The sequence below is a fragment of the Argiope bruennichi genome, chromosome 4 (assembly GCF_947563725.1).
Source record: "Argiope bruennichi chromosome 4, qqArgBrue1.1, whole genome shotgun sequence".
NCBI classification, from domain to species: Eukaryota; Metazoa; Arthropoda; class Arachnida; order Araneae; family Araneidae; genus Argiope; species Argiope bruennichi.
In genome coordinates this window covers 34734466-34759947 of record NC_079154.1, presented here as the reverse complement: position 1 = coordinate 34759947, position 25482 = coordinate 34734466, and the positions used below count along the sequence as shown (strand labels likewise).

General features: G+C 29.5%; 1 protein-coding gene across 1 annotated transcript in view; it reads left to right on the top strand.

Moving 5' to 3' along the window:
* The window catches only part of LOC129966712 (glutamate receptor ionotropic, NMDA 3A-like), a 555899-nt gene that overhangs the window by 496629 nt on the left and 33788 nt on the right, over positions 1 to 25482 (top strand). Inside the window, exon 6 of the mRNA XM_056081236.1 lies at positions 11900 to 12192. Coding sequence (XP_055937211.1) covers positions 11900 to 12192 — 293 coding nt within the window. The remainder of the gene's footprint in view (positions 1 to 11899; positions 12193 to 25482) is intronic.

The window sequence follows — 25482 nt, the reverse complement described above, 5'->3', positions numbered from 1 at the left end:
CCGTATGAAACTAAAAAAATGAATTGCTTTGAATAAAAAAAATTTAGAAAAATAATATATATCAAGAACATTATCATAGAGTATATGTGTCTTAAAGCATATTTCTAAACCATTAAAACCAATAAAAGTATTGTGTATATATTGTAAAGACTGCGAGATCTAATCTTGTATATTTTTTCCAATCCTTTGAGTCAGACTTCATGAAATATTCTTAACGCACTCTTTCAATTAAAAAAAAGTTTCTGTCCTTTCGAATAAAATTACTCGAGTTATGAAGTTTTAATTTAATTATTTCAAGCCAATTAAAAGCAACTTCGAGCAAGCACTACCCCTTGATTGGCGGATCTCCCACGTGGGGACTGTTGAAATGGTCTAAAATAGTGATATTCAAAGTTTCATAACTCGATCAGTTGCAAGATACAGAAGAATATAGCTTCTTTATTTAAAATGTTATAATAAAAAAATTTTTACTTAACGTAATTGATAGGAATGGGACACTAAATAAAACTGTCATTTTTTCTGCAGGATATTTATAGATTCAAGTGACATAAAATAAAATTTCTTATATCATTTAGAACTTCCCCACTTATAATAGAAGTTTCTGGGCCTATCATTAATAATCTTTACCAAAACAAAACAAAAAAAAGAACTGTTGAAAGATTTTTTATTATTTTCTAACCCGAAAATTTAAGGTACCTTTTTCTTTATTTGTTGGGGAAATGAAAAAAGTTAACACGTATTTTCCCAGACATCTTCAGAGTTTTTTTAACCTTGTTTGGGACAATTTCATATTTCTCACTATAAAACACAATTAATTCGGAAAATAAACGCCGTTTTGGTGGCTTTTGACAGGATCTACAACATCAAATGATTTTTCATTTAGCGGTGAAGGAAAAATACCCCCTAAACATTCATCAGCCGTACTTTATACGGCGTTTAAAATCTCTGCTAACTATATTGATCGATTTCGCGTCCTGTTATTTTTCATCATTTTGCCATCATCAATCGTTACGTTAAGCGAATGTTTTTATTTTCCAGACCAAAACTTCTTAAAGTTTTTTCATCGACGGCAATCCTCCCAACAGAATTATTATTATTATTTTTTTTTTCAAATTATATTCTTGTTCCTACGATGGAAAATAAAACATTTTTTATTATAGAATAAAGTTTTTTTTTTTAATTTATAAAATACTAACCGCCCTCGATGACCAACTATTCAATCAACATGTAAATAATATTAATTTAGGTCATGTTACACAACTTTGATGAGCTTATCTACAAAAGTAAAGATTATTTTAAATTATACCTGAGTCATTAAGCATAAAGCATTCGAAATGTTTCCAAAATGGTGAAAGTAATTGACGAAATCGGTAGAGTTGTTGAGGCAGGAAATTCGGTCTATATCGTTTTATTATACAATATCTCTTGACAATAGCGGACGGTGGACGGTAATTTTGAAGTAGCTAGAAAGCATGAGCTATGATAAGAATAAAAAATTCCATCGAGAATATATTCCATAGAAATAAATTTCGTAAAAAAATCTAAACACAATATTGAGTAAAATAATATTTTTAAGATTTCACACAAAAATGAAGGATGATGTGCAGATAATCAATGATTTTATATCTAAATGTCCTAAAATTTCATTTGAAATAAAAATTTGTGAAATAGTTAGGGCTGTCATGGTTTTTTTCCGTAGAGAATATATTATAAAATAGTGTTTTTTAGAAAATGGAGAAGGTATGCCTCAAGCAATCATTGGTGAGCTTTCAAATGAAGTAAGAATTAAGAGAATCGAGTCAATGGTTTGGGCTAGGGACTGTTTCTTTGGTTTTTTTATAAACTATTTTAAATACATGCCGAAAACGCCTTTCCTTGCCTCATCAGATCCATTTACAATTTATACCCTCTCATGTTGGCATCGAGGTTAATAAGATTGCGGACACCCCGGTTAAAGCAAAAGCTAGTGATACTTCTGTGCCTACTGAAACTCTTACCGACATAGAAATTTTCTCGAGAGCTAAAAACCAAAATAAAATTACTTGACTTGACCCACAAGTTCATCACTGGCATAAGGATAATCTTCCAGGCGACTCTCTGACTCTTGATTGTTATAGGCAAGATCAGCCTAGCCTTACTCGCTTTCTCAGTTGGCACCTTAAAACTATGAAATATTCTGGGGATTTCAAGTGCTCTGAAGTCTGCCCAAAGCCCAAACAGAAGATGTTTCAGCTGATCACATTCTTATTTGTCTGGCCTCTCCAGGCAGAATCTCATTGACAATCCATTGTTAGTATTGGACTTCTTCAAGGTGCACAGTTTCACAGACTTGATATAGCTATACTGTTCTCGAGGATGTGCAACAATAACATTTTAAATACATAGACGTAAAACAAAATCTTTTTCAGAATTAATTTTTTTGAAAGATGCTCATACTTCTGAAATCACAGTATAAAATCTTTTCGATGACCCAACATATGTCCATCCAAAATGCCAACTCTAAAATCAGATTCTTTTAAATTAAAATATTTCATAAATGAACATCAAACACTGATTTAATTGCAGTATTTCACTTCATAAATGTTTTTGAAAAAAAATTTCAGACAATCAACACTTCTGCAAAAATCCGCCATGGTAGAGCATAGCATTTTGATAAAACATTTTCATTCAACAATCTCAAAAAATTGCGATAGCCCTTTCATAAATAAGCATTCCAAGAATACGGTAGAGTTCATATAAAAAGATGCGTAGCATTTCTTTTCTGAAAAAAAAAATGCCATTAAATGCTGCCCAAAATGCAACACCTGCTCATCCATATTAAACAGCTAGAAAAATAATCGAAATAACCCTGAGCTCGACAAAAGCCAAACTAAACATTACAGAAGGTTTTATACTTACCCGCCCGAGCTATAAAATGTTTATTTCGAGTAATAAAATAGCTCATCGGCAGCTGAAAGATAAGCATTTGACCAAAGTGTTAGGAAACATTGACGTGTGTTAGTGTTTATTCAGCAAGTCATTGGCTCTGCTGTTTATTAGTAGAATTTCCACAGCAGAAAAATACAATGAGAAAAAAAATAATACCGTTGTTAATAGATCCCATACCTTAAAGCTGAAGCAATAAATTTGTCAAAATAAAAAAAAATTCGTTTTGTTATTTTAAATTACAATATATATCTGCATGAATTTTGTTCATCGAAGGTTATGTTGTTGAATTAGATGCAATTTTATTTTTATTTGACTATTTTCATTTCTAAAATTCAAAACAGATTATTAGCACTTTAAAAATTATTTATGTGAGAGATTTAGCTACGAATTGAAAGATTTTGAATAAAATATAATAATAATTATCTTTGAAATATATTTTTATTTGTTTTCTGAAAAAGATATTGTTTTAAATACATGATTCTTCTTTTTATTCTTTCATTTAAAATTCCTAATGATAAATATTTTGGAATTTTCAATTATTTCTGTAAATCACTATCACATGAATCCACTCATATGGAAAACAAATGCAATTAAAATAATCGATTAACTGATAATGAATTCCTGAAAACATAAAGAAAGCGTATTTTTTTTCGAGAATATAATATTGTAATAAATTTTAAAATCTCCAATATTTCAAAAAATGAGAGAAAAATCGATTACAAAAGTTGGGTTTTACGAACATATTATAAGCGAAGTCATGAAAGTGATCGAAACCAAATATTTATATTCGGTAACTATACATACGGTAAAGTGATCACAAATTCTGAAACAACTTGAAATCCTAGTTTTGAGGGAGGGCGGGTATCTTGAGTATTTTAAGTATTCCACATTGAAAATCAGAAAATAAGATTATTTTGAGCATCATTGAACTTTTTCTGTGAATTCATAAATGAATGCAGTAATGATTTTACAATACAATCCAGATAGTCAAAAGTTCAATAAAATTTGAATATGCCTTGTTAAACAGCATCATCATGAATTGCTTTATCATTTACATTCATCCAAGTAAAGTTTTTTTTTATTACAGCCTTCACATAATACACGTTAAAATTATTCAAAACTCTGGTTTTTACTTAAAATTTTATATTTTAAATAACATACTCAAATGTATAAAAATTCCAATTAATAATTAAACGAAAGTAATGGAATTTAAATTTAATTTCATTTTGTAAAGTTAAATCTTACTTCATGATTCCAAATCCTTTAATCTTCAATACCCATTATGTATCCAAGCTTATTTCTTATAAATAAATTCAGTTATAAAGATTTTTACATTTTGAAATTCAATAATTTTGTTATATTTTGGTTTCTTATTCGTATTAAAGAATATTAATATATTCTTAATTATAATTTTAAATTGTTTATTACTTAAATAATTGTTATAGAAGTATTTAAATATTTATTACTTAATGCTAAAATTTATTACTTAAATGCTAAATTTTAAATGCATGAATTTGAAATCGGAAGGGTTGTAATGAAAGCTTATAATCCAGTTAACAGCTACGCTACCCGAGCAATTGCTTTTGTATTGTGGCCATGTTACTGGGCTGCGAACCACAAGGTCCCAGGTTCTATCCTCGCTCATTCAATCCCCTACATTGGTGGCCCGGACGTGATAAACTTTCCCGCATACACACTAATAAACTTGTATTGTGGTGGCGGGAAAATTTTCTTGTGATAGACGAGACGACATCACTTTCGTTTCATAATTTCCATCAGATATTTTTTTTCGTTGGACTCCAATGTGGTGGCGGGAAAATTTTCTTATGATTGTCGGGACGACTTCATTTTCGTTTCATCAGAAATTCTTTTTCGTTGGACGCCAATGTAGTGGAATGTTGATTATTATGATCCCTGCAGTGGAAGCAACAGGATGCATGTTTTCGGGAACATTTCTTTAATAATCACATTCATACTAAACAAATACAAACACAAACACAAGACAAGACAAGACACTCACGCGCGCAACTTAACAGAACACCATATCATTTCAATCTCATTACACTTGCAATGCGCTATGGGATGCGTATCTAATCAGACATCGCCATCTATCATCCAAAAGAGAAGAAAAGAGTAATTCAGCTGCTGCATCATGTGATTAACAACATACCTCTGGCAAACAATAATTACGAAAGAACCTATTACTATGCCCTTTTTAATGATTAATCATAAGAATGTCATTAATACATAAATACCAAATAAACGAATGTATATTTTAGACGCCTTTTTCCAGACTTACTGAAACCAAAATCTGTCACAAATTACAACTGGAATCATAAAATGATGCCAAAATTTCATATGCTATTAAAGACTTTGCATTTTTGAGTTGTCACATTTACTGAAAAAAAAAATCAACCTCTTGATATATTTGGTTCCAAATTTGTTACATATTCCCATTTAAGATCTTAAATCCGTGTACCAAATTTTATCCAGCGATCTTAGTTTTGTTGTTATCGTATTACCTTATATTCGAACAAATAGACAGGCAGATTTTCTTTGAATGGATTTCGTTTTAATTTTGATAGAAATCCACAAATTTGGTGTAAAGAACCATATATCAAATTTGATCGGTCTAACTCAAAGCATTTTTGAGTTGCCATATTCACAAATAAATAGGCATAATTTTTTTTAAAATTTGGTTTTTGGAAACGGGTTGGTATGAAACATAGAGGTTTGTCAAAATCTTTAGTTTGAATTTTTTTAATGATTACAATACTTTCTCTTTGAATTCTTCATATACAAGAAAGAAAAAATAACAATGAAAGTTTTGTTTAAGCGCTTCGACTAATAATTTTATTTAATAAAGAGTGTCCCAAAATTAACGCAAGATTTGAATTTGCCACCATTTATGCAGTTATTCGTGTTAATAGGATGCTACCATTCTTGTTGGTAACCTTATTTAAAAACCATTTGACGGCTGATAGTTTAGGGTTTCTAAAAATAGAGCGTTACACAATAGAGCAACGTGTTAATGCAAGATTTAAATTTAAAAAAAAAAAAAAACAGTTTTTTCTCTTTAAATTATAGTACACAGAATAGGGTTTTATATGGAATAACACATAAAGCAAATAGCCTCCAGTACTTTGCTAGTACGTACGCACTCTTAAGTCGAAATTTTCCATGACCATTTTGTATAAATGTATCAGAATTTCGTTGACGGAGCGTTGAATTTCCTTTTTCAATGCATGCGTGCTTGTGGGTTTGTTTGCATAGGTCTTTGACTTCAAATAACCCCATATAAAGAAATCAAATGGTGTTTAATCATGCGATCTAGGGAGCATATTCTCGAACTTTCGAAATGTGACCACCCGACTTTCATTATTTTTGAAATATTGTTCAAAAATGAAAATACGTTGTTATATCGTGTGATGCACCATTTTTATTAACCCTAAACTATCGCGTGTCAAATGGTTTTTTTTATAGGGTTGACAGCACTTCACTTCACTTCACAAATGGTGGCAAAGTCAAATCTTGCGTTAATTTTGAACACTCTTTATAAATAACCCTTAATGCATTTAATTATAAGTATCTAAGGTAAGTAATTTAGATTGAAATGAAATTGCCTTGACATCTTTTATTACAATGAAATAACTGTCACAAAATTTCATTAAAACCTAGTTTAGTCTGCAGCATTTGTGAACTTTTAATTGCTTACTACACTTATTTATATCATGAATTATTTACCACATTAAAGTGGTGTATACATATAATATTTTTAATATGAAAAGTCCTTTTATATATAAAAAAAAATACCATACGCATTTTAATACTCTTTTACCGCCGTAATTTTGTTTCAAATTAAAATGATAAAAATTCCTGTACAGTTTTTAAGAATTTCCCAAACGATTTTAAAACCCACAGTAGATTTTTTTATCAGTAATTAATTTTTTGTTAAAATAATCTATACTTATAATAAAGCTCAATGTGTGTGTGTGTGTGTGTGTGTGTGTGTGTGTGTGTGTGTGTGTGTGTGTGTGTGTGCGTGTGTGTGTGTTGGCGCTCTACAGGCCAGGTCATTTGACATACAACTATCAAATTCGGTACATGTATACCCTAGAGGTCGGGAATGTGCACCTGGGGTCCTTTTTTTGAAATTTTAATTAGAATCTTAATTATTAATTAAAAACTAACTTTCCCGCCAAAAAAATCTTCCATTTTCCCCACCGCCAAATGAGTAAGGCTTAAATTTTTTTTTCTCCCAACAGCAATGAGGCTAGGGTTAACATTTTTCGGCGGATTATTTCTAACGATTCTGTTCATTTTCTTAATGTTTTATGCATTTAAAATTAAACGTTGTTAATTAATCCATGTTTCAGATTCATTCTGAAGTACTTTTGAATTAAAATAACACAGAATAAAGGAAATTAAAAATGTATAATCTGCATGGCGTTACCCCAACTGGCATAGAAAAATTCACGCATTTGCGTTACCGGAGCTGGCGAAAAAAATTCATGCATGCGCATTCTGATTGTTGCCATGACAACCGTTATCAACGGATGATTTAAATTATGTTTAGGTTAGTTGCATGCTTTTGTAAGTAAATTGTATTTATGTTAGTTATATATTTTTTGTATATGCTTATAGTTTTAAGTACATTGTTTTTTAAGTAGATTTTTTTAACCTGTTTTCAATTATTTAAATTATTTTTAGGTTCGTTGCATGCTTTTGCAATTAAATTGTATTTATGTTAGTTATATATATTTTTTGTATATGCTTATAGTTTTAAGTGCATCGTTTTTTAAGTAGTTTTTTAAACCTGTTATCGACCGATTATTTTAAACGATTCATTTTATTTTCTTAAAGTTTGATGCATTTAAAATTAAACATTGTTAATTAATCGATCTGTTCATGATGAATCTGAGAAAATTTTGTTCACAAAGTCTTGAGATATTACATAACTTAAGAAAGATATTCTTTAGTGCCCATAAAGTTTAAACGCTCAGTGACTCTATTATCAGTAATCATATTAAAAAAAATGCTTTGTTTCAGTAAAAACTATTATTATATTAATTGCAGTTTAGTCATTTTCATTTTAATTTTAAGCATAAATTCTACCGGAACTAACAGAAAATTAGAGAGATACATATTATGTTATGGCTGAAGGACTTTATATTATTATGAGTGAATTACATGACTATCAAAATTTGAAGCTTTAAACTATTTGATGAAGAAGCTATTAAAGTAAGAATTACATAAAATATTTAATTATTAAAATTTTAACGAGCATTAAGATTGGCGAACCGGCTGGTCGTCAAAGGCGGCTAGTATGAAATAAATTCAGCTTAACATAGCGAGTGGCAATTTAAATATGTGTTTAAAAAATGAAATATACAGGCAATCATTTTAAATAGCGAATTCCAATCTTTGTCTATCGTTAAAAGAAGGTAATCTACTTTTAAATCAATTTTTAAATAACCTTTGAATTCTAAATAATTTTCTAATTAAAAGAAATATTATTTTATATAAATACGATAAAATAATTCGTATTTAAATATCCTTCTTGGCCATGTTTTGGCAATTTTAAATTTAGTTCATTAAATTAATCTTGGATGCAGCCATGATATTTACTTTTGCAGCACTGAAAATATAATTTTCACACGATATTCACTAACATCTTCCTGATGTTTTGTAGCATTGTGGGAAGGAGGAATATTCAATAGTTTAAATTTTTTTGCAGTGAAAAAAGAATCATATGTTATATTTACATAGATTATCTTTAATTTATAATAATAGAACGAATAATTATACTATAGTATAATTAACTGATGTGCGGAAGTTATAATTTAAAATCTATTTGGAAGTTCGTATGAACTTGCACAAGATTAGAATAGGATTTCAAGTCACTTTATTGATTTCTGAATTACATAGACATCACATTATCTAGATATTCAAAGATAGATTACTCCACGCTTACATTATCGGATAAAGAACTTATAAAAACTGTAATGATATCCAATCCATCTAGCGCCAACACACTTGATTAATTCGGACTCCATATGATGATAAGTCGTAACACTATTTTTAGTAACTCAATTACCTTTCTTAATGGAACTTATCATCAATATCTCGACTGAGAGTTAACAATATTGATCTGCACGTAATTCAATTGCATCGGAGATAAATATGACTCTGTTGGAATAGGGAAAAAGAAATTTCCCGAAGGAACCAGATGCTGTCTGTCGCCTATTGGACTGAAGACGTGTCTTGTTATATATAGAAGACAACATTACTTATCATCTGTGCTGTCAAGAAAATGTGAAAACTTTCGTACGCTAAATAACTTGTAACCGAACTTTCTATGACTCTTTCTTTGGCGGGACATTTTGGCGCCAAATTTATGATTGTAAGGTTTTTCCACTTTTGTCTGGTTTCACAAAATAACTAACAACAAAATAAGAACACAAAATAAGAACACAAATACTGAAACTGAAAAATACTGAACACTTAACACAAAATAAGAACAACAAAGGATAGTAAATCAAATTTTCTCACCTTTCTATTTTTTAAAAAGTTTTTAATACATATATATAAAGTTTATTGTTGTATGACAATAAAATTTATGATCTGCGTTTCGAAAGAAATGGTCTAGACAATGTTGTGCGAATACTTTTTTAAAGAACCAAAAATTTAATATTTTAAAGGGAAGAAAACGAAATATTTACATTATTCAAAAATACATAATACCGTGAAAGGGCCTTTTTTTTTATTAAATTCCATATTATTACCATTTCCAAATAAGTCATCAATAAGTAAGAGGAACAAATATTTAAAGAAAAATTATCTGTTAATGATAATTTTAGAAAGGAATTTTAAAAATTGCCATTTAATAGAAAGAAGAGCATTAATTGCCATTTTATAATAAAAATGATCTGTCAATGATAATTTTAGAAAAGAGTTTTAAAAATTGCCATTTAATATTAAGAAAAGCATTAATTGCCATTTAATAGAAAATTTATCTGTTAATGATAATTCCAGAAAAGAATTTAGAAAATTGCCATTTTATAGAAAAGAAGAGCGCATTGATTTAGCTTATTGAATTACTTCGTTTGTAAAAGCCGCTTGATTACAAATTATATTCACATTGTTCTTTCATTTAAAAATATAAATTGTAAAAATTTCTAAGGAAATATTTTTATTTAAATTCTGAAAGATTCCTGAATTGCCTCGATATAGCTTATCATTCCTTTCTTATCTTTTCTCAAAAGCACTAAATAAATGATGTCATTTGACTCATTTTCTTCATTTAACTTTGTTTATATGGATAACTTGAAATTATATAACAACATAATATAATTTGAAATATCTTAACTTTACTTTCCTGTAGAATCGGTTAGAATATAAGCACTCCGATATAGCATTTCAAACTATTTTTAACACATAAATTTAATCAATTTAATCTCTAATTAATTCATATTATTTAAACCTATAAATAATATAAAGATTATTCCTTTTTACTGTTATTAATTTTCAGAACGAAAGAAAAAAAATAGCCCTATTTAATTCATATTATTTAAATCTATAAATAATATAAAGCGTATTGCTTTTTACTGATATTAATTTTAAGGACGAACGGGAAAAATAGACTTGCTAAATTCATGTTATTTAAACCTATAAATAATTTAAACCTAATTCCATTTTACCATTATTAATTTTCAGGACGAACGAAAAAAATAGCATGTCTATGTTCGTTAAGGGAAAAAAAGAAAGAAAAATCTTCGGAAGTATGAATTTTTATTCAGTCCTAATTTGGTTCTGCTGAGCATATATAGAAATAGTGGAAGATTTTTTTTTCATATACACAGCTTGGAGGGGGGTGATTAAAGTTATAGCCTTATATGGAGAATTCTAGATTCAAGTGGAATTCTAAACTTTTATCCATCGAAAAAAATTTTGAAATGCCAAAAGTTTGACAAAAAAAGAAAAGAAAAAAATGATGAATAAAAAAATTAACTGAAAAATACTGTAAGTTAAATTTTGTCTAGAAATAAATACGAAGCTGTTTCCCTATAAATATATTTATTGAATCAATGATTTTTTACTGTCCAGCCATAACTCCATAAATCCTTACGAAAAAGAGATTGAAATGCAGGGAAAGCATTTATATTGAAACTTCATTCGACTTTCAGTATTTTAGTTAAAATCCATTAAAAAATTAATAATTACTGTTTATTCATGACTTATATTCATAAAAAAATTATAAATATTCCTTTAAAAACTATTTGATTATTCAAAATTGATTCTGAAATTGCAAACTTTAAGCTAAGCAGTGAGATATCATTACTATATCTGCGATCCAATGTTACAATACACTATTCTCCATTTCTTTCATGGCTTTTGATAGTAATATTAATTTTACTGTTATAATACACAATCTGACATTACTTTCCAGGCTTTTGATGACAATACTTATTTCAGGTATAATATAAATAACCCTGACATCAATCCTATATATAGGGCTGAGTTGTCTTCCAGAAAAATTTCAGTAAAACTTCCACACATAAATGTTTTGTCTGAAGGATAACCAGAAAAAACCTCAAATTAACAGTCCACGAGCATAAAAAAATAAATATATATAATTTTTTATATCAATTGCCAAGTAATTGAAATTAAGGACTCATCCAAATAAACACATATGTTTATTAAATTAATGTATCAGTAGTAATAGGGCTCATAACCGTTTAGCTTCAATTCGTGTGTCTCAAGCATATCATGCCTCGACTGACTAGACCATTCGTGATCTCTTTTAAATATTTTATTTACATGAATTCGCTGATCAGAACTTACTTGTTCCTAGTTATACTACAAAACAAATATTGATGCTTATTTTATGAGCTGGAACCCGATATTTTCAACCAATATGACCTCGCATTTTCTTCACTTCACTTTGTTAATAAAAAGCATTTACTTTCAGGAATGCTGTACAACATTACATGCTGTGCCGGAATCTCCATAGCTCTGCTGCTTGCCCTTTCGAGGGACTTGGGTTTCGAATTCGATCTGTACTTGGTGGCCGACGGTTTTTTTGGAACGATGCGCGGGAAAGAGTGGAACGGCATCACGGCCGATTTGGTATCCGGTGCAGCCCACATGACTTTCGCCGCCTTCAGTATGACCAGTGCCAGGCAACAGGTCATCGATTTCTCCGTCCCTTACTTTCATTCTGGCGTGTCTTGTCTTACCTCATCCCAATACAGAGTGGTTCCAGTAAGTATCTTGCCAGCAGTCCTTGAAATCTTAATACTTAAATTTAATCGCACCAGGATCTCCCAGCATATCCATAACTATCCAGCATAGCTCCAAGTAGTATATTGTCAATCTCTTAAAAATTACAAGAAATACAGTCAAATGTTACGTTTTTTCCCCCTTCATTGATGTTTTGTTATTGTTGGTAGTCAAATCCCATTGTCTGTTTCGATTGCCCATAATCTTTATATATTCCTTTCTCTTCCTTCTGCTATCAGTCATTTTGCATGTATTAGTACAGACGAATAGTGAGGTAAGACTATGTAAATCTTAATTAAAGTTTCCCAATTAATTAATTTCGAAAGAGGATTTGATGCTGTACTAAATGTGTACCAACTCATACAAAAATTAAGAGTTTCTTGTATAACGTCTGTAACGTCCACAAAGTAAAGATAGATTAAAATCTCACTGTAAAAAATTATTTTGGTTCCATGATTACCAATCATTTTGGTTCCATGATTAAAATAAAAAAAATTAAAAATTTCGGTACAAAAAGATAAAATTCGGTGTAACAGGGATTCAAAACTAATTATTCAGAAGTTATTATTCAGCTAGTTATTCACAGAAGTTAAAACTAGTTATTCAGAGATTCAAACTATTATTTCTGAAGAATTCCTGAAAAAGGGAAGCGAAAAGACGTCAAAAATCATGGTCTTCATAGGAAACATTTTTTGTCTGTGTTCAACTGAGCTATTAAAGCTGGAGTTATACAATTTTAAGCTTTAAAACTTAAAACACAAATATTCTAATTTAATATATTACATGAAGAGAAAATATGACTTGTTTTCTGAGAATCTTCTAAAAATGTTTTTCTTTATTCCTTCTTTTGAATAAATAGTTCATGTTGCTTTTCAACTCTTTTCTTGTTGAAAAAAATAAGATAAAAAATAGGACAAAATTGCAGTTAATCAAGTATAAGACTATGTAAAGAACAGTCTATCACAGCCACCACATACAATGGCTTAAATAATTGAGAGTACACCTTACCTTTATTTGATAAATCCGACTTTCAATATAAATAACACATTACTGAGATGTACAAATATGTTTTTTCAATTAAAAACAAATTTTAATTTAAAGTAAAAACATTGAACAATCAACGAAAAATTTCTAAATTGAAAAGTATCAGAGACACTTTCAATAAATAAATGCAGATTTTTGTCTCAAAAAATTGAGAATACACCAATGACATTTTTCTAATATATCGCACAGGAAAAAAAGCGTCAGTATTTAGTTGCATTTCTTTTGGCGTTTATAAAGGCCTCTAAACGTCGTGGTAACGATTCGACCCATTTTTGTCGTATCTGAAGATATTTTACCCCATTTTTCTTGCAACTGTTTTTTAAATGGGTTTTGTTTCTAATTTTGTATTCTTGAACCACTGCTTTGAGTGTGGCCCACAGATATTCAATGACATTGATATCGACGGGCTGTGGTAGTGTGTGTAGTTGCTGCTTACAATGAAAAAGACACCACATTTGACGTTACGCGCATTCTGTTTTGAGTCGTTGTCCAGCTGGAAACTGAAATTTCCATCTAAAAACAAATTTTTAGCAATTTATATTGCTGCGAAGTTTATCGAAGTAAATCTTATGGCTTATAATGCCGTCTATAAGAACTAAATTTCCAACCCCGGATGAAGCCATACAACCCTAAATCACGACAGAATCGCCACCATGCTTAACTGTAGGACGTAAATTTTTTGGATCCATAGCAGTATTAGGATTTCTCAATACGGAGCAACGGCTGTCACTACCAAAAATGTTGAGTTTTCTTTCATCACCTTTCATCACTAAATATAACTTTCTTCCAAAAGTTTTTTGGTCTTCAATTGATGAGTTTTTGCAAATTTCAAACGCTTTTTCTGATTTTGCAAGCTGATGAACGGTTTCTCTCTAACAATTCGACTTTTATAACCAACTTGTTTAATTACATTTCGTACAGTTTCAGCACTTACACTTCTGCCTATGATTAGAGAAACTTCTGCACCAAATTAGATGAACCATATGGTCGCAGCAATCTGAAAGAAAGTGCTAAAAATTTGGGTTTAAATGGAAGTTTCATTTTTTTAGCAAGACAAGGACGCCAAACAGAACGCGTAACGCCAAAATGTGATGCCTTTTTCATTGTAAATAGCAGTCACACACACACAACCACAGCCCGCAAATATCAATGTCATTAAAAATCTGTGGACCACACTCGAAACAGTGGTCCAAAAATACAAAATTAGAAACAAAACCCATTTAAAACAACAGTTGCAAGAAGAATGGGGTAAAATATCTTCAGATACGACCAAAAATTGGTCGAATCGGTACCACGACGTTTAGAGGTCATTATAAAGGCCAAAAGACATGCAACTAAATACTGACACTTTTTTTCTGTGCCATATATTACAAAAATTTCATTGGTGTTTTCTCAATTTTTGAGATAAAAATCTGCATATGTTTATTTAAAATGCTTCTGAAACTTTTCATTTTAGAAATCTTCTGTTGATTGTTCTTTGTTTTTACTTTAAATTAAACCATTTGTTATGTGTAAAAATAAAGACATGTTTGCATTTCTCGGTAATGTGTTATATATTAAAAGTCGGATTTATCAAGTAAAAAGGTGTACTGTCAAGTGTTTGAACCACTGTATCAAGTTTGAATGCATTTAAATTAACACTAAAACGATAGCATTAATAATACTATTCAATGACTTATTAATTTAAATTTTACAAAAATATCATTATTTAACACAAAAAGGCTTTTTTTATTTAACGGTGAATGCTCTTTGAAAACTATCTACATTAACCTTATTTTAGAAAGTTATGGGTAATTCTTATTCTGATTCTTTAATTTAATGATTTTGATTTTTTTTTTTTTATTTCTTGTCTTTTTTCCGACATTTTCATCTGCATAAGAACAGATTTAAATTACTCTGTTCCTTTTAAGCAAAAAAAGAAAAAAATATGTCATGTACATAATTTATTCGTTGCAGAAAAGCCAAACGATTTCCCCCTTTTCAGATATTTGTGAGATCTACTCTGTGTCAAATCAGCAAAATTCTTTTTAAAAAAAGTTTTCAAGCTGGTATTTCTAATGTAATAAATTTTACATTTAATGGTCCATATTTAAATCCCATTATTTATAGATTAATGATTTATTATTAGAACTTGTATTTTTCTTTAGAAGATGGAATATTCAAAATACATATAAAGAGGATTAATTAATCAATTATTTTTAATATATTTCTTATCCGAGTCACTTGAGGTTCTTTTTTTATTTTCTGAAACACTTTTATATTCATTTTAAAGCTTTTACTTGGAGATGCGTATTTTTAGAAAATTCCTTTCTTTGAAGTAAGCACAACGAATGGCAAAAATACAAAAATTATAACCTTCATTATATTTTATAAATTTAAAATCAAGCTTTTTACTATAAGCAAATTTTCAAAACAAAAAAAGAATTCAAATTTCATACTCTCAACAAAATTCTGCCTACTGCATTATTTTTTTCTTGCAGTTTAATTTTTTTTTTAATTATTTTTCTAAAAAAGTTTTTTTTATATATATATATAATCTTACACTTAATACAAGATAGGAATTAAAAATAAAACGGAAATGTTCCTTTTAAAAGAAAAATGCCAGCAATTCTGTCAACTTATATTAGTACAAATTGATAAATTTATATCGTGACAATAATCCTGCATGTCATTTCCATGCGAATATTAATTTTTATTCGAGGTATATAATATAGCAATGATAATTGTTTAGAAATCTTATGATAATTGTTTACTTTTTAAGACAAATAATTTTGACTTCTTAATTATTTTTAATAAAATTTTTCGTACTATTTCAAAAATTCGAATTTCAATTTTTTAAAAATGTTTTTTGTAACATGTTCTAAATATTAATTTTAAAAAAAATATGTAGTTTGAAAAACTGCTGTTTAACACAGGTAATTTGAGTATGTTTTTAAATTTTGTAAAATAAAACAATTATGTAAATTCGAAATTTCTTGATATGCGAATTTGGGCACATTAATTTATCGAAAAATATCTATAAGCATAATGCATTTACGAGTATTAGTTTAATACTTCTTTTCTTAATAAGTTATTCCTTTTATTTGACAGTAATGATATATCTATAAGGAAAATCAAAAGCTCTTAAACAAATCTCAAAGGTGTGTTGACGCACAGATGTCATTTTTATATAAGCTCACATGACTGCAAACTAGTGGAGAATTCAGACATTTAGCGCAATACATATTATGAGGTCTCTTTTTTTAAGCAAAACAATAATTGTTTTTAAAGGTTTAATCGTGGTAACAACGATGAAGAAACCATGAAAAAAATTTAAATGCTTGAGGCATAGCAAATGATAGTTTGAAGAATTATTTTCCCATTTGCATGACAGATGATAGATATACACAGACAGAGAAAACATATCAGATGACAATAAAAATACGAGAGAAAGAATTCAATATCGATACAGAGGCTCTATATCGATAGAGCCTCTGTAAAGACCAGAGAACTGGGCAGTCTTTCTTTATTCTGCAGATAGTTGAGATAGTGAAGCTACAAGCTTGTTCATATACCTATTTAGATTTTTTTTTCTTTCAAATCCTATCTAGCAACCTGTGTGGAGTACCTAGTCAGCTAGGTAGGAAACTATGTCGCTAGAGTAGGTTAGAAAAGTTATGTTTAATTTTACATTAAGTGACATAAATTTTAAAGAGTGTTTAATTGGTTGTTCCTTGGCAAATTTCATTATTTTTAAAATATCTCATTGCTTTTGTTTTGTCTACTAATTTGTAAAGGGATTCTGAAGAATATTCCGATTCTAATTCATTATATTCAGATATTTCCTCTGAAAGTGATGAAGATGTATTATTATATGATTCAAAAGACTGGTGTCGTCTGGATGAAGATAACCTTGGACCTTCTTCCCCAAGATTTCTTTTTGTTACGAATCCTGGTGTAAAAGTTGAGGTCCACAATTCTTCGCCTTTGGAACGCTTCAGATTTTTTTTTTATGATATCGTCAGTTATATTGCGAGTGAAACGAATTGTTTTGTAGAGGATTTCATTGAAAATAAGGAATTAACATCCAGTTCAAAGTCGCACGATTAGAAGTATACGGATTCCAGTGAAATACAAGTGTTTCTTTCTATATTGATACTCCAAGGAATCATTTACAAGCCAATTCAAACGTGGTATTGGTCCCAAAATCCATTGATTTGCACTCCATTTTTCGGTCAAATAATGTCCGAAAGAAGGTCTGTTTTCTTGATGAAGTTCTTGCACTTCACGAATAACGTAACAATAGATACAATCATCCTCAACCTGTACTGCCAAAAGTATATGAAGTATATGAAGCCTTAAATAGAAAATTTAAATCTTCATATATTTCCGAATATGAAATGTTAGTGGATGGATCATTGCTCTAATGCAAGGGTCGGTTGGACTTTAAGGAATGCCTGAAAACAAAAAAAGTCAAAATTCGGGGTAAAATTTTACCAATTGTGTGAATCAAGTAGCGGATACATTTGGAATGGTTTAATCTACACTGGAAAACATTCCTCTGTGGCAAAACGCCAGTAAATATTCTTCAACAACTAATATAGTTATGATGCTCATGAAAAATCTTCTGGGCAAAGGTTATTGCATAACTTTAGATAATTTTTATACTTCCTCTGAATTGGCAGAGATCTTGATGTTTATGGAACAGATATTTCACAAATGTTAATGTTATAGATATTAGGTAAAACAGATGTTTTTGGAACTCTACGATCACATAGAGGTATACCACAAGAAATAAAGAACAGAATTATTAAAAAGGGAAAGATAATTGGATTTCATAAAGGAAAAATGTGTATTTTAAAGTATATGGATAAAACGCCGATTTGTATACTTAGCACAATACTCATATTTTTGTTGAGCAATGCAAAAAGAAGAAAAGTACTTTTTATATTGAGGAAATTAGAACTAAAAAGCCTAAGGCTATTTTAGATTATAATCGAACGATGGGAGGAATGGATTAATGTTTGTCATACTACCCAACAGTTTGAAGTCAACAAAAAAATATTACAAGAAGATTTTCAGGAAATTATTGAACCAATGCGTATGGAATGCATTTGTGTTCTTTAAAAAGTGTGGAAGTAGATTGACGCATCTAGATTTTAGAATAAATCTAGTAAAAAGTTTGTTTCAAACGTCAAGAGAAGAAAAATTTGCAACTTCCTATAGCTGACTGTCTCACTGGACGCCACTTTCCTTCACAAACTGAAACGACAGGAGAAAAGGAAATGCTGTCAAGAGTGTGTATTGTGTGCATCAAAAAATTTGATAATAAAAGCCGTTGTGAGTGAAAAGAATCTAGGTTTCGCACTGTGTATAACATCATGCTTCGAAAGATACCATATTGTGATTGATTATTGAGACTTGCACTTCTCAATCTCACAGTGTTGATTAGATTCCTATTGGCAGTTGGGACATTAAATTTTATTATTGAAATAAGTTTTATTCTAGATACCTCCTTCAACAGGCATTTCCTGTACTTATTTTCATATATATTCTTTGAAATGCATTTATTTTTATTATACTGCACTATTCCATCTATAATCCTAAAGGGAAAACTGAAATGTTTGTATATGCATTTTTCAGCACTTATGTATTAATTTATTTTATGAAATTCTGAAAATGTGTCTTAAAGTTGTGTAATTCTTTTAATAAATTATATAACATTTTATAATTAAAATATTTGCATTTGTTCTTTTCATAATTCCAAGAATAAATAAGAGGTTTGATTTTACAATTATCTCCCCTATAAAAAGAACACCTATTAGAATCTTTTATAATCATTAAATGCATTAAAATTTTTAGTTATACAGGGTGTATCAAAAACCTTGACCGCAGCTTTTATTCCTTAAATATTGATCAGAGACATATACTATAAATTACAAAGGTGCGTTAAAAAAGGTGTAAAATGTTATAAAATCGATTAAAAGTTTCAGGGGATTAAACTTCAAAAAATAGAAAATTTAAATTTCTATACGGACCCCATACAAAAATATTCCCAGTGAGTAAAACGTGCTCCATCCTCTAATAAGGTCATGTACAAAATTTCAGCAATTTATCACAAAAAGTCTCAAAGATATGAAACTACATAAATGCTAACTTAAACCACTTTTCGATGCCTGGATACGAATTCGCAAAGAGGAAAAATCATGTCGAATGTTTGTGTTTTAGGGGTCGTACAGAAATTAACAAAGAAAGTAATGATTGAATAAATAAATAAATAATAATTTCGCTATTTATTGGTTTTCAAAAGAATTAAAAATTTGTAGAAATAATTACTTAAAGGAAAGATTACATAAGTTTTTTTACAAGTTGAACTTTACTGTTTTTAAGTTATATTCTGTAATTCATGATATAAAATTTTAAAGTATTTTCAGGAAACATAGATTTTAAAACTTGTATTTAAAACTAAAGACATGAAGCATATTTTATTTCCTTATGATGCATTCCTGCGTCGCGTCATCTGCACTGAAGCTGTAAACATTTGCGTTTTAATTTGTGATTGACCCTTCACCAACTTTGTTTTAACATATCTTTGCGATTTTTCATGATAAAATTCTGAAATTTTGTACATGACCTTATTAAAGGATAGGGTACATTTTACTCACTGGAGAATTTTTTTGTACGGGCTCCGTGTAAAAATTCAAATTTTGTATTTTACGGGCTCCGTATAAAAATTCAAATTTTGTATTTTTTTAAGTTTAATCCCCTGAAAATTTTATCGATTTCATAACATTTTGCACTTTTTTTTACACAACTTTGTGATCTACAATATATATCTATGATTAATATTTAAGGAATAAAAGCAGCGGTCAAAGTTCTTGAGACACCCTGCATATTCCCTGCTGCAGTTTTGCATTTATTTTTATTTTACTATATTGTTATATTTCTTTGTTATATTGCTAAATTTCTTATAATCTCTGAAAAATAATTTATTGCATTTCAAACTTTCAGTATTTCGTATAAATCATCTTTCTTTATAATAATCATTTCTTCCGAGAGAGAAGGCCAAAGAGGTTCTTAGATTAAGCAATATTTCATAATTTTTTCTGTTGGGTAAATTTACTTGCGGTTTTATCATCAAATTAAATGTATCTATTCTTTTGTACATTTTCATAAAATTAAGTAAGAGATTAATTTTATTGCACAGTTCTAAAAATAAACCCAAATAAGTATCTTATACAAAATACAACTATATAAAAAATCACAATAATTATACACGGCTCCACTTGCATTAATCAGCTATATATGTTACTAAAAAAATACAAAACATATTGATGTTGTTTTTATTTTTAAATCCTTAAGAAGTTTTAAGATCCTTTATTCTAATTAATTTTTAGTCTTTAATTTGGTGCAAATATATACAGATTGCTTGAACCATAATTGAATGTTGGGGAAAAATCGAGTTTTTAGGTACATGCTGGCTTTTTGAAGGGATTAATTTTTTATTGTAGAAATTAATAATGGCAAGTGGAATCAAAAATGTTTTGGTTTCAGGTAACAATCCTTTCATTAAAAACCTGATAAAATAACACAAGTAGATGTTTTACTCTAAACTGCTACTAAAAGTAGAATGCCAATGAAGATGTGTATATGAGTAAACATATACTTTGTAAAAATAGTTTTGGCTTGTAGCAGGTTTTAAAGTACGCGTTCGTATTCGTTCTATTTTAAGAGCATTATTTTTCAAATTTTCTACAGTGTCTAAACAAATTTTCGAAGCTCAGTACTTATATTTTCAATAACGAAACAAAAAAATGCCTAAAGTCTATGTTTATTACAGAATTTTAAAAAAAGCCAAAAATCTGTAATGAAGAAAGCTAATTAGATTTGTCAATTAGTACATATTAAAAGTATGCCTGTAATACAATTTTATTCTTCAACGAACTTAAAAGAAAGAAAAAAAGATATAATATATGTTAGATTCATTAAAAATTTAAAGATGCTAAAATATATGAAAAAAATTAAGCCAAAATGTTAAAAAAAAAAAGTGCATCATTTTTGCATATGCAAACTAATATATATAAAAAATATCGCCTGCGTTAATTTGTCTGTGAAAAAAAAATATATGTACAGATTTTTTAAGTTTTTGAATTTTTATATTCAGTTTCTTAAGAGTATTTAGAGTCCTTAACCCTAATTAACAATAATTAATTAAAGCTTCTTTAAAGCTTTGGGAAACTAAACGAGCATTTTAGTTTCGCCAATTAGCATATTAGGAAATAAAAACTAACAAACTTGATAAATAAATTAAAATCACATCCAATGAACTCAAACTGAACTAACAGGAGAAGGTGGCAGTCGAAATGCCTGTTGTACGCATTAAAAATTTGAAAAATGCCGAGTTAAATTAGACCAAGCAGTTAAAAAATGGCAACAATTTTAGAAAAAACAAATTATTTCATTTTAATTAAATTAACTTAAAAATTCTCACTTTTAACTTTCACGTGGATTAAAATTCGCGGATTAAATGACTCCGTATTAAATGTATAAGTGAAAATGTCTGTAGAAACCAGTTTAACATTAACAGAAGTGCGCGATGTATATATGAGATTAAACAGAGAAATAAGATTAATATTTCGAGAAAAAAAATTGAACTTATAAAAAATCTGTTAATATTAACTTTGAAAATATTATTAAAAACCAGAGAAAAATAGAAAACAATGAAATTGTTATCTCTATAATGATTACAATTTTGTTTGGATGCATCAAGAAGTATGAAATTCCATAAGGTTTAAAGAATTAAACAAATATTCAGTTTTCATATATAGATTATTACGTTATAAAAAATATACGATTTAATATAATCAATGTTAATCTTTCCAAAAAAAAACTTCCATATGTTGAATGCATACAATTTAAATATCTTTCCGTTTTTAAATACACTTATTAATGAAAACTAAGAAAATTATTTCATTAAAAGTTAAAAAGTGTCGTTCATTAAATAAATTCTGTGCATATGTTTAGTACCTTATTTTCAAAAATAAGTTGCATAAGCAATCTCAATTCGAAAATCCTTAAATGAAAGCAAGCTATAAAAGAGAAACTTGTCAAATTTTAATTTTAAATTTTCATCTATTTTTTAGATTAACAATTTTCTTATGTTAGAAAGCTTTAAAATCTTAAATCGCAATCTGAGATCGCAAATTTCAAGTTATCATGCGAGAACATTATTATTTTTAAGTCATTATTTGTCTTAATTAACTTAAGTCATTAACCAGTTTAAACCGGTTTACGAGAGCTCCAAAACTTTTTTCAGCCAAGAAAAAAAAATTGAAAATGAAAATTGCCATTTATGCTTTATTCATTGCCTACGCGATTTCGAGCTTCAAAACTCCCTAACCAAAACAACATCATGTTCTCACAAAAAGGAATACCACGTTTGGAAGCTGAATAACGATCGTTTCCGTCGCAATGCGATTTCTAAATGATAAACTATTTCCCAATAAATATTTAAACATTAATTTAAATAGAATTTTTATGAAAACAATATTTTTGTAAACACAAACTGCTATTTTCTAATTTCTGAAATCATAAAACAGTTTCATAATGGATTAATCTTAGGAGTCATATCCTTCAATGTTTCCCATTGGGAGAAAGAGAAAATACTTTTATTAAAACTGTTATTAAACGCGAGTGAAGCTTTTTTGAATATACTATAAAAATTCAATTATTTAATTTCCTCCGAAAAAAATTACATTCCATGAAAATAACAGCTATGATGCCATAGTTCTACATCAACAAAAACGCATCTGCTGTCAAGAAGCATACGTAATAATAAACCAATACTGGTAGAAGCAGGTAACAAAAATACATGCGATTAAAAGATGATGTGAATTAACATTTATGTTTTATTGCCTACGCGATTTCAAGCTTCAATATTCAAAACCTCCTAACCAAAACGACATCATGTTCTCACATGATAATAAGTATATGTGTACATTCCAGGTGTTGAGACTCTACCTGAATTTCATTTCATTCAGTCGTTTCTCCGCTAATAAGATTCAAAGATGTGGGATCGTAATGTGAAATAATCCACTCGTTATTAATCCGACTCCATTTTATTATCTATCTAAATTACAATTCTATTTACATGCTATATTTATATTTAGTTGCCATATACAAAAACATACATTGGTTTCGCGCGCAGTTAATTCTGATTTTAGAGTTGTAAAAGCAAGTTATAGCTCTAGTATGATTAAAGTTAAAATTAGTTTTTAGCCAAAGGCGCTCGTAACATCCTCCCACCTTTTGATTTTTAAATTAGGAGGTTACAAAATCAAAATTAACAAAATATTGCATTCAAAATATTTAGAAATCAAAACATGAAATGCACATATTTGAAAAGTACATAATAAAGTTTAAAAGTCAGTTAAAACGTGAAGGTTTAACCACTCTTCTTCCACTTCTAGTTTTTGTTTCATAGTCGTTATTTTCCGAGCTCGGGATTTCGATTTCTTCATACGAAGCAACCGGTTCATTTTTTCTCGCACCCACAGGATCGTCATGGTCTAATTCCAAGGGGTATAAACGTTGCACTGGACGCACAAGTTCCCCACTCGCTGTTTTTAGCTTCACTACTCGGATGCAGCCATCTTTCCCAGGAAACACTTCGATTACCAATCCCAAAGGCCAGTCTAGTCGCTTTTTGATATCACTTTCAATTATAACAATATCTCCCACTTGCACTTGTCTAGATTCCTTTCCTTTTGGCTTCTTCTGGATTAACAAGCTTAGATATTCTTTTCGAAATCTTTTCCTCAAGTCCTCTCGTAATTTTTGTTGATACTGATATCGTTTGGAGATATTTACTTTATCCAAAGTATCCAAATCGGGAACTCCTACCTTTGTAGTCTCTTGAATGAACATTGAGGGAGTCAGTGGAATTAAATCATTCGGATCTTCCGATAGTGGCGCAGGAATTGATTCAATTTTCTTGCTCGTATATCTTTTGCATCTTATACACCTTGAGAGCACTTTCTGGACAGTTTTTCGGCCCTGCAGAATCCAAAATTTTTGACGGATATCTGTTAGGACAACTTGAACTCCAGCATGGGAAGAGATCAAATGATGTTCGAAAATCAATCTCTCCACTAATGGGTGCTTACAAGGCAATACTAGAGGGTATCTAAAATTTTCTTCATCATCTCGTCTAGTAATTTTAGTTTTCAATCTAATTAGTCCATCAGAATCATTAAACACACAGAGTGATTTAAGTTTTGATCTTGCATCTTCGTTATTAAAGGTTTCTTGTTGCACGATTTGTATCACCTTTCTTTCGGCGGCATCTAGTTCTGCAACAGTTAAAAGATCTTTCATCTTGTTAATTGGATTTCGGCAATTTTGTACAAATCGTAGCATCCATGCTATCATTCGCACAATTTTGGAATATCTTGAGAACTTGTACAAATACCAGGATTTATTCAGATCTGTAGAGTTGACTAAAGTTACGACCCTCTTTTTCCTTTCCCGGAAAACCTCTTCAAAATTGTATTCAGAGTCTGTCGCTGGCCATTCTTCTTCTGGAAGTTTCAACCACTGTGGGCCCTCCCACCATCTCGATTTCAAAAATCCTTGGATTGAACAACCACGGGAAGGGAGATCAGCAGGATTGCAAGTGCCTGGGAGATGCTTCCAAGCATCCTTTGAAGAAAGACTTCTTATTTCTTCTACTCTGTTATTCACGAACGTACCCCAATGATCTTCTTTTTGAATCCAATGAAGAGCAACAGAAGAATCTGTCCAATAAAAAGTAGGTACGTCTCTCAAAGACATAGAATTTTTAATATCTGAAGTTAACCTAGCTCCAATGCAGCATGCTAGTAATTCTAGACGAGGTATTGTAATAACCTTTAAAGGTGCTACTCTACTTTTTGCCTCTATAAAATATATTTTGACTTCCTCTCCCAAGGTATTTCTCAAAAATACGACAGTACTGTATGCAACTTTGCTGGCATCACAAAAGGTATGGAGACTTAGTCCTTCTGTGCAGCCATTGATCTTTACACACCTAGGGATCTTAACTTCAGACAGCAATTTCAAATCAACAATCAAAGTTTTGAATTTTTTCTGAATGTCATCTGGTAGAATTTCATCCCACCCTAAGTTTCTTTTCCAAATATTTTGCACTAAGAGTTTTAAACATATTGTCACAGGACATAAAAATCCAAGTGGATCAAATATCTTTTGAGA